Consider the following 13760-nt stretch of genomic DNA (forward strand, 5'->3'; position numbering starts at 1 on the left):
CACTGCACTCCAGTCTGGGTGACAGAGTGAGACTCCAACTCAAAAAAAAAAAATTAAACACTAAAATTACCATAGGATCCAGCAATTCCATTCCTAGGTATATACCCCCCAACAACGGAAAGCAGGACTCAAACATACATGTATACTAGTGTTCACAACGGCATTATTCACAATAGCCAAAGGTAGAAATAGCTCAAACGTCCACCAACAGATGAATGAATAAACAAAACGTGGTATACACTTACAACAGAATACTATTCAGCCACAAAATGGAAGGAGATTCTGACATATTCTACAACATGGATAAACCTGGAAGTGAAATAAACCAGTGAAATAAACCAGTCTCAAAAAGGCAAATACTGCATGATTCCATTTCTATGAGGTATCATGATAAATCATGGAGACAGAAAGTAGAATGGTGATTGTGAGTGCTTAAGAGGCAGGAATGGGGAGATAATGTTTAATGGGTACAGTAAACAGTAATTGGGATGATGAGAAAATTCTGGAAATAGTGGTGATGGGAACACAACAATATGTATGTACTTAATGGTGCTGAACTGGACACTTAAGAATAAAATGATGAATTTTATGTAAAGTATATTCTATCACAATTAAAAAGCCTTATTACGGCTGGGCGCAGTGGTTCAAGCCTGTAATCCTAGCAATTTGGGAGCCCGTGGGTTCAAGAACAGCCTGGGCAACTTGGCGAGACCTCATCTCTACATCAAAAAAATTAGCCGGGCGTGGTAGCGTGCACCTGTCGTTCCAACTACTTGGAAGGCTGAGGCAGAAGAATCGCCTGAGTCCAGTAGATCCAGCCTGGGCAACGAGAGTAAGATTCCAACTGAAAAAAAAAAAAAATACAAAAACCTCATTACATGTAATTTGCAGAAAACAACCATCCCCTCCACACACACAAAAAATCCAAACCAGCCACTCACTTCTAGACCACTTCCCCCCAACAGCAACTCTCTTTATTTTCTTTCCATAAGCATCAGAACTCTGCAAGCTACCCGTGTCAACCTAAAATGAGCAAGAGAGAGACTGACTCTTCGAAACAGTTCATTCAGAAATAGCAAGGAATTGCAACCTGGAATGCACAGGCTATGGTGGACCACAGGCCCACCCACCGGGGTTGGGGCAGGGAGAAGCGTTTCAAGGTAAAAGGAGACTTCCATGTAAGCTGTTTTGAACAAAGACCGTGGTTACAGGGGCTTATGGAAGGCCCCCTTTCCCAGCCCCTTTGCAGTTGGGTACAGCCGTGTGAATGGCCAGAAGCCAGCCATACTTGGCCCTCCAACACCACAAGCCTTCAAACCTTTCTCTCGTTTCAGTGGGGGAGGCTCACTTAGTCTCCTTTGAACTTTCCCGTACGTAAGAGTCACCTGGGGAGCTTTAAGAACATCAGCAGGCTGTGACAGGACTGGTTTAGGGTGATGCCCAACATACCTTTAAATCAACTCCCAGGTGATTCTTTTTTTTGAGTTGAAGTCTTACTCTGTTGCTGAGACTGGAGTGCGGTGGGTGGCTCCCGGCCACCGCAGCCTCGACCTGCTGGGCTCCGGCGATCCTTCCGCCTCAGCCTTCTGAGTAGCTGGAACTACAGGTGTGCGCTACCATGCCCGGCTAATAATTTTTTGATTTATTGTAGAGATGAGGTCTCGCCAAGTTGCCCAGGCGGGTCTCGAACCCGCAGGCTCAGGCAATCCACTTACCTCGGCCTCCCAAAGCGCGGGATTACAGGCTGAGCCACTGAGCCCGGCCCGGGTGTTCTAATGAGCCACCAGGTTTGAGAAGCACTGCTTCAAGCCAAGTCAGCAAGAAGGCGCGAGCCTAGGCAATATAGTGAGACCTCGGCTTTACCAAAAAAAAAAAAAAAAAAATTAGTTAGGCGTGGTGACACACACCTATAGTCACTATTCGGGAGGCTGAGGCAGGAGGATCGCCTGAGTGCAAGAGGTAAAGGCTGCGGTGATCTGTGATTGTGTCACTGCACTCCAGCCTGGGCAATAGAATGAGACCCTGACTCAAAAAAAAAAGCATGGAGATGGACTGGGAGGAATGATGACTAATGGGTTGAAAAACTAAGCAAGCTGAAAAATCAGAAGAAAAAAATCGCAAAAATAAACTTGAATTCAACATATGCTTCTCTACAAACGAAAAGCCTTCATGTTTTTCCTGCTATGTACAAATAGGGAGTTTCAATCTTTAGATGTTTTGGAAGAAAAATCTGGAGGGAAGAGCTGTTCAATTGCAATCCAATTTTCAGGTTTTTTTTTTTAAACATCACAGCCAACTGTTGCCTGTTTCATTATTGAGCAATTTTAATGCTTCCCATTCTCAGGTGCAGTTCAGATCAGGGAGACATTCATGTTTATAATTTTCCTTTTGTTCTGTCTTGCAGTTGTTTTCATATTTAAAATCAACACAGTTCTACAGTTTCCACTGTTCCTACGGATGGCGTGAAAATAAACTAAAGTTTAAAAACTGGGGAATCTAAAAATTGAGATGTGAAAGAGGGTCCTGCTAGCTGTTCTAGACTATCAGTTCCTTGAGGGCAGGGAAGCCCATTTTATTTCTGCACCATCCTCGACACCTACAATGGTGCATTCACGGCATGCAGCAAGGCTCAGCCAAATATTTTATAGCATTATCTCTAAGAGTAACATTTTACATTGGTATTGCATTTTCACAATTTACAAAATGCTTTCAGGGGCATTTCCTTGAATCCTCCACAATTCTGTGGCCCAGAGGTTGTACTTCCTACTTTCCAGCGAGGGGAATTTGGGCTCAGGGAGGTCAGCTGATGCACGTGAGGCCACGTTAGGACTGAAAGGTAGAAGTGGAGGATTCGGGACTCTCGTGGTTTTTTCCATTCCATCCGTAAATGGTGTCTTAAATCATATGAGTCCAGCACCAGGAACAGTCTACTCCCTTCTTGACACCGTGTCCCATGGGAGAAAAAAGTTTGCTATTATTGTTTAGACAATGTGAGCTCAAACAACACATACATGGAGGAGCTTTGCCCTGCCGTTGATGTAAATTCCCTTAGTATTTTAAGTAGCTTAGAATTTAGACCTCTTCAACACTTTAGACATCTCAAATACTCAAAGGATGTTTCCAGGTGTGTTCCTTCGTGCTTTCTAGGGAGGTAACATTTGAAACCTAATGGAATGATCTATCAGAATCAGGTGTAATGGCTGAGTTAGGGGCCTTGATCTTCAGGGGTCCAAGTGCCTGGGCTTTGGGGCTCAGATATTTCCTCTGAGGATCATGGTCATGGGTGGCAAGGGTAGCCCGGCTGCATTGTCTGTCCCAACAGACTGCGAGGCAGGTATTGGACAGACAGCTCTGTCTGCATATTTTCTGTGTGTTAAATAAAAGTATAAACATGTGCACTCCCTCCAAAACAGCTTCCACATTTCTGAAGAGATACAGAAATTAACAAAACAGAGCTTGAATAGAAGTGCTGAGCAGTTGAAAACATCCAGAATGAAAAGGAGCCACCAGAACACTGCAACAATTCCCCAGAGAGTGCCTTAGCCTATTCCCAGTCGGCAGAGGTCTCTGGCCAGCCCCGGCCTCCACAGCCACAGGACCAGAAAAGGATGGGTTTCCTCTCACGGGACTGTTTTGATTTAGACATAGAACAGACTCACTGCTTAAATACCTTTATTATTTTTTAAAAATTATTTGGACATTGATAGCTCTGCAAAATACTTCTCCCATCCCAAATCCTCAAACCCTTTCCACATGTCCTCCATAAAGAAACAAAATAGTCATACTTTGTGCCCACTCAAGCCTAATTTTTAAAAACATTTAAGAATCAAAATCAAATATTTTTCTTTCCCAGAACTTGTTAGTAATTTTAAACCACAATGCAACATACTTAATGGCATTTCTTTTTTAAAAATTAGCTTATCAGACTATTTTATGAGAAAAAAAAATCAATTCAAGGCCTTAGTGAGAATATAAATTCTCTGTATCTGAAAGCAAAAGACATTGAAAAACCCCTTTGCTCCACTGGAGTTTGTGATTTCAACATTACCAACAGAACCAGCACACAGATTGACTGTCTACTTCATATTAGGCATTGCTTCGTTACTTTTGGACTGCAGCTGAAATGCTATCTATACTTTAAAGGGATGGGGGTTGGAAATCCAGCACAAGAGGGTCGAGGCTGGAGACAGCAGAATGGAAGCTTTCTGAGCAGTGGAGTAAGAACAGCCAGACCCCTAGGATCCCACCTCACGGCAGGCTTGTTTGGGGTGGAAGACAGTAGAAAATCTGCAATCTGCATTCATTTCTTAATGATGGATACAAGTGTCAACCAAAAATATTGCACATAGTATCAGGGGCATGTAAACCACCAAGAAGGTTCAGGAAAGCAGAACTACAGGTGAAGATGATTCCCAAAGTTCCTTCAGGAACAGAGAGAAAGAAAAGAAGTTGATGTTGATCACTTGGGAATTACTAAGAGGAGGGGGAAAAATCCTTAGTCCCTTTCTTATCCTCAGCAGGCAGATTTTTAAAGGAACCAACCTTTATCACAGATGTCTCTGAAGGATCTAGTAAAGGTATCGCTTCTTCACTTTTCCCAGTACAACTGGCGCACTTCATTACCTAGCTAAAACAGGAAGAAATCCTACACTAGGACCTGGCCCATTTGACTGGAACGCCAGCAGTGTTTGCAGAAGTCCCTGCCTGCCGTCTTGGAGCCACTCCACGGACCCAACAAGCTCTGGGATGGCCTTCCTGCTCAGAGTGGGGCCCGTGTCCCTTGAGGAGGCTCACAAAAGGCAGAAGGTATTGACTCGCATGCTATGAGGGGAGGACTAAGGAGGGCGGAAGGGCACGTGCTGCAGGAAGACCGGAACCACCTCCCCTCCACCTGCATGCCGCAGCCTCCTTCATTCCTCAGGGATGGCCAACAGCTTAAATGAAGCCACAGTGAGCATCTCCTCATGCGTGTGAGATCAGCTGGGCTTGGCCAGGGCCAGCCATTCTCATGCCTTATTGAGTTTTAAGATTGAGGAGTCTTCTGACTTATCTCTGGGAATGGATGTGAAAATTTTGCCCCTTAAGTTCCTGGGGCAACTTTTTTGGGTTCCAAAGCCCTGACCTTACTGAATGGGTGGGCTACACAGTCCCAGGACTGTACATTTTTAGATATCTCAAGTGCCCATTGGCTTTCCCAAGGCGTTCCCTTAAGGCTTCCCCAAACATTCAGTCTCAGTAACATACAGTACATGTGTCGATAACAGAAAAGTCATTTCTTTAGAATAAAAAATGTACCCCACCGCTCGTCTCACCTCACTGAAGGGCTTCACGGTCTCTTACACTGCCCACGGGCAGTCAAACCTCCAGGCGGCTTCACTCCTGGGGGTCATAATGCTATCTTGTTTTTAAAGCTTTTCCTCTATATTTGGGGCCAGTCTTGGGAACCACCAGAAAATGCCAATTCTCCAAAGCCCTGCCCATATTTGTGGGCTACAACTGATGCCAACCCATTAAGCTTTTTAAACATTATAAAACAAAAACAAAACAAAACACACACACACGCACACACACACTTTGGCACATGAGCCTCGAGTTATTTGAGCATGTTCGTTTCCCACCCCTCCCCTAATCCCAACATTTCAGAATCACTGTTTTCAGAGAATGACAACCCTTTCTGCCTCATGGTGAGGTAGCCATGAAGCACTGTTGTTTTGAGTAGCAAAAGGAGGAGGTACAAATGCTAAACTGGCCCCAAAAAACAGTTCTTGTGTTTAGCACTATAATTTATGCAATGCTGCAAAACTTTTGTACCAGGTGACTAGTTTCAAAACTGCTGGTTGATTAAATATACATATAGATATAGATATAGATATAAAAATTACTAAGTCAACATTTGCTGTTTTCAATGTGAAAACGATAAAATGTAATTCTGAATAATTGTGCATTTGCCATAGGGTCCTCATTAAAGGGACCATAAAAATAATTTTGTAATAAAAAAACTCTTATTTTTAAGTTTAGTATTGCCCTCAAGTTCAAAAGTTTGGAGCAAACATACTGAGTAAGCAGGACTGGAATCTGTTCCTGCCAGGGATCTGGAAGCCTTAAATTTAGTGATCCCGACGGCAAGCCCAGGGAACCCGACAGCCACTCACTAGCTCTGCGGTGTTAACAGTACAGGGCTCAGCAGCACCTGCTGACCCACGAACCAATCAGCACTGAAGACTGAGGCAGCCCAGCAGGGGCCGGGTGGGCCTCCATCTCATTCCACTGGCAGTGGGTGCTGCTGCAGCTGCGGCCTGCCTGCTCCCTGCACAGGGGCTTGGGGGAACAGAGGTGCTTGGACTCTGCCTTCTCTTGAGCTACCGTACAAAGCAACCGGGGAAGGGAAGGGGGCCTGGGACCACTGAGCACCAAGGCTGAGGGTGATCCAGGAGCAGACCTCCTACTCGGCTGGAGGCGGGACGGAGGAAGAAATGGGCATTTCAGTAATGCAGAAGTTAGCTGTGCAGGAAGGAGAAGTGTTTAAGGTAGCTTAGAAACAGATGAACACCAAACTGCCACAGAGAGGGAGGAAGAACGGAGACTGCTCCCTCTGCCTGCCCTGCCGGTCAGCCATGCTCCTTGGATTCTGTGGGTTAACATTCATGCTTTCTGATGAGAGTCTGCTTGTGGAGACACAGGAACACACTTCTCCTGGTTCTGGCAGGTACTCAATTTTTTCGGCAAAGTTCTTTTTTGGCCGAGTTCAGTTTTATTTGGTTGATGTTCTGAACCGCTGTCACCGGAATTCATAGATGGGTGCACTGTGTTCAGGAACATGGGTTAGATTGAGGGACTGGTACCTGCATAGGAGAAGAGACAGAAATGGGAGGTGGTTACCTAATGCACACTGAGCAAAGGACATTAGCGGTTAGAAAACCTCCCCAAGCCAGAGCACTCGGTAAATCACATACTTGGGCTGAAATGCAAAAGCAAATTCACTTATATTTCTCAAGTTGAACCTCGTTTGATTTTTCACCTTTTTTTTTGTTGTTGTTAATCCTCCTGAACCATGCATAAGATGAAGTGTGTTTTGGCGTTCGTTCTAATCGTGAAGCAATGATGGTATGTCTTAAAGCAACAAGAACCCGGTAAGCTCTGGGAGGAGATGCAGACTTGTGCCCTGATCCTCCCTTCCCCCTGCTGCTAGGTTCCTGTCCTGCTTGTCATGTTTTAGCTCTGTCTGCGTAATACCAGGTTATGATATCCTAAGAACTTCATGGAGAGCACAAGCATATCCCAATTTTTATGGTCTCCAAAGAGTATGGAAAAAATAATTTCACCAATTTTCTAAGCCTTATTTCAGCATTCATCTTCATTTTCTCACTCTCCTTGGTATGGCAATATGTGTGCAGAACATGGCAGAGAACCGAGGTGTTTGTTTCCCCTGTTGGCAGGAGCTCCAAGGAGTCACATAGAGGAGGGAGAAACAGAGGCAGACACCCCACATGCTAGCATGACAACGCCAGGCACACTTCAAGCTGATGGCTGGGATGTTAGCTCTCTCTACTTGTTTCACATAGGCAAGGAAGAATACAGAAAAAACAGTTTATTTCTTACAAAATAAATACATTTTAAAAATTAGCTGGGCATGGTGGTGAGTGGCTGTAGTCCTAGCTACTTGGAAGGCCAAGGCAGAAGGGTTTCCTGAGCCCAGCGGGTCGAGGCTACAGTAGCTGTGATCATGCCACCTCACTCCAGCCTGGGTGACAGAGTGAGACTCTGACTCAAAAAAAAAAAGGAAAGAGAAAAGTATGCATCAGCCATCAGAAATATGTTTAAAAAAAACCCAAACTATTAATGAGATACTGCTTTACATCCCTGAAGGTAGTTATGATTATAAAGACATGATAACAAGTGCTGAGGAGGATATGGAGAAACTGGAACCCTCATACATTGCTGTTAGGGACATAGAATGATGCAGCTGCTGCGGAAAACAGCTTGGCAGTTCCTCAAAAGTTAAATATAGAATATGACCCAGCAATTTCACTCCTAGGTATATGCCCAAAGGAACTGAAAGCAGGAACTCAGACACTTGTACACCCACGTTGACAGGAGCATTATTCATAATAGTCAAAAGGTGGAAGCAACTCAAAAGTGTCCATCAACTGATGAGTGAATAAATAAAAGGTTGCATATACATATGACAAAAATTATTTGGCAATAAAAAAAGTTCTAATAAGTTACAACATGGATGAATATTCAAAACATTATGCTAAGCAAAACGAGCCAGAGGTAAGGGTCATATATTATAGGATTCCACTTATATAAAACATCCAGAATAGGCACATCAATACATAGAGAAAATAGATTAATGATTGCCTAGGGAGGGAGGGGATGGGGAGTTGGGGATGACAGCTAAGGGGTACGGGGTTTCCTCTTGTGGTGATGAAAAATGTCCTAAAATTGATGGTTATACAACTCTGTCAATATAATAGAGACTACTGACTTGTATACTTTAAATGAGAGATGTATGGTATTCAAATATCTCAATAAAGATGTTATTTCAAGAAAGGATTATGGAACATTTAAAAAACTCACTTGAAAACAGAATAATTACCAAAAGTCTAATAATCCTGGCTACGAGGCCAGCATTTACTGCTCTATAACATAATTTTGCTTCCACTAAACAAGGAATTTCAATCAATCTAGGGCAGGATCACACACAAGTCATGAAAGTTTCGAAAGGAAATAAAGTGTTCTTTAATATCCTCAGAGAGGAAATCAGGTATTTTACGATATGGCTCGCCCTCCAGGCATAGCCAGGTGCTTAAAAAGCAGCCAAGAGGCAGGAGAGTACTCAAAAAAGGTGGGAAAAGTTAGCATTTGAGGTAGTGTTCTGCCCTTTACCATAGATGAAACACAGGGCAGGACTGTCAACTCACATAGCCCCAGTCATGAGATCGAAAACAAGTGCATGTGGGACCAATGTCTTAGAAATGTGGCCACAAAATTAAAAAGGCTGCTGGTGGCAAAATTCACACTGTCCACAACTGGATTAAATCGCATTTTAGATAAATCTGGGTTAAATATAAATCCAGCAAGACTGAGATAAATATTGCCAAAAATATAATATTACTTCAAAGTACTTCATCTTCATCTTATTTGTTTTGCTCTTTGGATAGGAATAAGTCCCTATTCAAGAGCAACGGAGATTATTTAAATAGGTTCTCAGCATCCAAATACAGAGACCGTTTGAGAGATTTTCTTTGGGTTTGATGAGCCAAGGAAAACCGGGGGCAGAAGCCTCCCTGTGGCCTTTGACCTCTGGGGTCCTTACCATTCTGAACTCCTATGGTAGTAGTAGCCCTCTATGGAAGCTGCCGACTTCTGAAAGCAGATGTAGTAGAACCCGGCAAAGGAAGCACCACTGATGTCTTTGATCGTGTGGTCTGGGACTAGGAACTGTTCCTGCACATAGACGACAAGAGTCAATAACAGACAGCATTCTCCCACCATTCTGAGGGCAGATCTGTTGCCAGGATCCCCATGACACCCCCTCCAAGAGCCTGACACCTCATCAAAAGCAGTCAGAACACTACTGTTCTAGATCAGACACACTTAGCAGAGAGTCAAGCTTAGCCACGTCTGCTAAGGCCAAGTGTTAAAAGGCCTGGCACCTCCTCTCCAGGAGAGAAGAGGGCAGAAGCCCCAGGACTTCAGGAGTTTACTGAAGGCCCACAGATGAGCCACCCTGACAAATTCTTTGGACACAAAGCAACTCCATCACTTTTCTTAAATTCTAGGACACTCATTCAACCGCTGAAATTGAAGTTCTCAAAATTGATTTTAAAATCAGAACAAGATATTTCCTTTAACAAGTTGTTTAGCTGGCATGTTTCTGCCCAGATTGCAAGCTTGCAAGGGTACGGCTCCCCACATACTCTCTGCACCTGGCAACCATCCACTATAAGAGTGGTGATCCCAATGCCTAAAATGGTCAGTTATACAAAGTAAAGATTGGGAAGGACAACTCTAAATGATTCATCTTTATGAAAGCTGGCAAGATAAAACAGCTTTTTCTTCCTACAGATTGGGGACTAAGGGTTGGAGGTGGGTCCATGTTCACAAAGCTATTTAGCAAACTTGCTTCATGATTTTGCTATCCTCAGTTTGTAAATATTGTGCTATCAAAAGCAGGGAGCACAAATGACTTTGCAGCTAAAAGCCTATCCATTGAGTCAGCCGGATGGAGCTCTCTGAGGGCTGCTGAGTGGAAAACCCGCATTCCATTCCTGGTCCCTCATTTCCTGAGTTGGAAGGAAGCAGAGGAGTTAAGACTAAGCCCCCAGGAAATGATGTAGTGGAGGGGACCCCACACTTGAATGGTTTTAGCCCATGGTGGGAACAGGGTACAACAATGACTAAGTTCAGAGGAAGTCTGGCTCCACCCTGAATCCACAGAACACTTGGAATGTTGAACTGAAGGTTCAACAGGATTTGGGGTGGGAGAAAGGAAAGGGAGAAGTCACAAATGTCACAGGGTGACCACCACCTAGGCCTGAATCTCTCTGTTAACCACGAAAAGTGAAACTGAGGAGAAACTACCTGGGGTGCCAGTAGTTAACCAGTGTGTTCTCTAGAGTTGTGCGTGCTTCTTACAAGTATGTAAAGACCCTGCCACAAAGACAAACTGTGATGAGCAGTGGACACAGGGAGTCCTTGGTTAGAGCAGACACATGGGCACAGAACAGATGCTGGCACACTGGGAGTCCAGAGGGCTGCCTGGGCAGGCCTTACCTTCCACCTCATGAACACATAGTCCCCGTTCTTCAGCTCTTCATAATCAAAATCATCTGAGTTAAATGATTTTGCATACTGATAAAAAGCCAGAAACTTGCCCTGAAGCAGAAAAAGAGAGTTTAATTAACAAGAGGGAAAGGCTGGTGTTAGAACTACTCTTACCTGACCAGGTGCAATCACTGTTCCAAAGGCATGACAACTGGTGGACACCGCTCCCAACAAGGGTGTCTAAGGCCAAGTAAAGGATGGCGCCCTGTGGTCACCCCAGTGAACACAGATCTGAACTCGGGGAAGTAACTGGACTCTACTGCACAATGCCTGCCTAGTTACCATGGCTGAGGACAGGGCCAAAGGATGAGAATGTCGCAATTCCAGGGGCCTTTCTTCAGAATACTTTACCACAAACAGACAAAAGCTAAGAACAATTAACGAGGATATCTCTGCAAGCAAATCCATAGTAGAAAAAGAGTCATGCAGGACAACTTAGAAACATCCTGTCTAGCTGCAGAGGAGAGACGCTTTAATGAAGCTTGGATCCCTGCCATGACTTCGGAGCTTGGGCCAGCTAGTTAAGTAGAATCTAGAAGTGGGTGATATAGTAGTCCTTTGGTATCCATGAGGGATTCGTTGCAGGACTCCTGTGGATATCCAAGTCCACAGATGCTCAAGTTCCAGATAGAAAATGCTGCAGTGGTTGCATGTAACATATGCGAACCCTCCCATACACTTTAAAGCACCTCTAGATTATGTTAAGTACAGATCCAATTGTTTTTCTCAAATATTTTCAATCTCCAGTTGATTGAATCCACAGATGTACAACCTACAAATATGAAAGGCTGATTGTATATGGCTGAGTTAAAAAGGAGACGAGGAATAGGTTACAAAACTATCTTCTGAGTCCATTTTTGTAAAAAGACAAAAAGTAGTATATACCGTATATACAGAAGAGATCCAGGAAGAGGTTAACAGCTATTTTTGTTATAGGTATTGTCATTATAGATTATTCCTTTTCCTCTAGCTTTTCTGGGTTTTTTTGGATATTTAAAAATAAACATGTATTAGTTTTATTTAAAAATATTAAAAAATCAAGATATAGATATTAAATCGACTTTTGTCACATATTTTCATCCTAAGTAGATCAAATATATAGAATTTAGATTTTATAGTCCTACATAATACCTACTTAAATACCACTCAGAAAAATCTGAGGGTGCAATACAATGTGTTTGATTCTAGTTTTCAGTGGAAAAATGATAGCATAAATGAAGTGTATTAGACATTGTAAATTGCAGACTAAATTATACTAATCTGTTTTAGGAAGGACTACCAAGAAAAAAGTTCTATTTAAGTCAGAGCCTGAACTTAAAACTGGAAGACTTAAAACCATAAGCTACACATATTGTTTTTCTGAGTTTTGAGCCTTCATATTTTTTTCAGAACTTCCACAAAAGGGCTAGAAGACCAAATGATTAAGAGGTCCTAATACAATTTACAACTTATGGTCTAAATTATAAAAATTTTCCAAATAATAATTCTGCACTGATTTCTCTCTAAACATACTTTTTATTTATTTATTTATTTGAGTTGGAGTCTCACTCTGTCTCCCAGGCTGGAGTGTAGTGGCACACTCATGGCCACCCCAGTGTTGACCTGCTGGGCTCTGGCGATCCTTCCACCTCAGCCTTCCAAGTAGCTGGAACTACAGGTATGCACTACCATGCCCGGCTAATTTTTTATTTTATTGTAGAGACAAGGTCTTGCCAAGTTGCCTGGGCTGTTCTCAAACCCATGGGGGCTCAGGTAATCCACTCGCCTCAGCCTCCCTAAGTGTTAGGGTTACAGGTTGAGCCATTGAGCCCGGCCCTCTAAACATACTTTAGGGAATACATCGGGGTGACTACAGGGTACTCTCTAACTCTGAGTATCGAATCAGTACCTCATGAATGAGATTGAATATGTACAGAAATCACCAAAGAGTTCGAGAATCTTTGTTACTGACACAACCATTTCTGCTTGGTTTACAGATGATAAACACACAGGATTTCCTTAGTGTTAAACAAAATTCATCATCACCACAGTTGGCTTAAACCAAAAGGCTATTATAACAGGTTGAGAAGTTGATTTCTGAAGATACACTACTTGTATGACAACCAATGAAAAGATCCCAAGACACTAACTCTGGGTTGCCTTGAAGCATTCACTCTTGGTGAATGAGAATGCTCACACTTGACAGTTAAAAAAGGGACAGAGCCTGGATTTTTAGTGGCATACTTAAGACAAGACTGTTTTGTGTCTGGCAGGAGCCAAGATGAAGAGAAATGATGCGCTCTGCCCTCACTGATAAGCCAGCAGGAGGGCAGTTTACAGACTGGCATGTTCATCTCATGCCAACCTAAAGCCAGAGTAAGTGCCATATGGTTCACAGGGTTTTTCCCAGGTAGAGGTCATTAGAAAGGAACAGTGGACAGAAGATGGACAGACAGGTGGGAAGGACAGGGGCATCCTGTTAAGATTCTGGTAGCCAAACAAAGTTTTGGCTGGAACTCTCAGGGTTGCTATCATTCACTATTTAGTCAGGCAATATTTAAAACTCTCTCTTCTAGGCTCTCTTCTAGGCTGGACGTGGTGACTCAAGCCTGTCATCCCAGCACTTTGGGAGGCCGAGGCAAGAGGATTGCCTGAGTCCAGGGGTTTGAGACCAGCCTGAGCAATAGAGACCTCATCTCTACAATAAATCAAAAAATTAGTGCGGCATGGTGGCGCGTACCTGTAGTTCCAGCTACATGGAAAGCTGAGGCAGAAGGATCGCCTGAGTCCAGCAGGTCAAGGCTGCAGTGGCTGTGAGCGTGCCACTGCACTCCAGCCTAGGCGACAGAGTGAAACTCCAATTCTAGAAGCACTCTTCCAAGCCGGGCTCAGTGGCTCAGCCTGTAAACCTGCGCCTTTGGGAGGCTGAGGCGAGTGGATTGCCTGAGCCC

General features: G+C 43.6%; 1 protein-coding gene across 1 annotated transcript in view; it reads right to left on the reverse strand.

The window, feature by feature from the left end:
• Window positions 1-3655: 3655 nt before the first annotated feature.
• The window catches only part of GID4 (GID complex subunit 4 homolog), a 23661-nt gene continuing 13556 nt past the window's right edge, over window positions 3656-13760 (reverse strand). Inside the window, exons 4-6 of the mRNA XM_008055794.1 lie at window positions 10780-10881; window positions 9320-9450; window positions 3656-6842 (exon numbers count right to left, since the gene is read on the reverse strand). Coding sequence (XP_008053985.1) covers window positions 6779-6842; window positions 9320-9450; window positions 10780-10881 — 297 coding nt within the window. The 3' untranslated portion in view covers window positions 3656-6778. The remainder of the gene's footprint in view (window positions 6843-9319; window positions 9451-10779; window positions 10882-13760) is intronic.

Source organism: Carlito syrichta, unplaced genomic scaffold (assembly GCF_000164805.1).
Source record: "Carlito syrichta isolate Samal-C Ts95f unplaced genomic scaffold, Tarsius_syrichta-2.0.1 Scaffold301955, whole genome shotgun sequence".
In the NCBI taxonomy this organism is placed as follows: domain Eukaryota; kingdom Metazoa; phylum Chordata; class Mammalia; order Primates; family Tarsiidae; genus Carlito; species Carlito syrichta.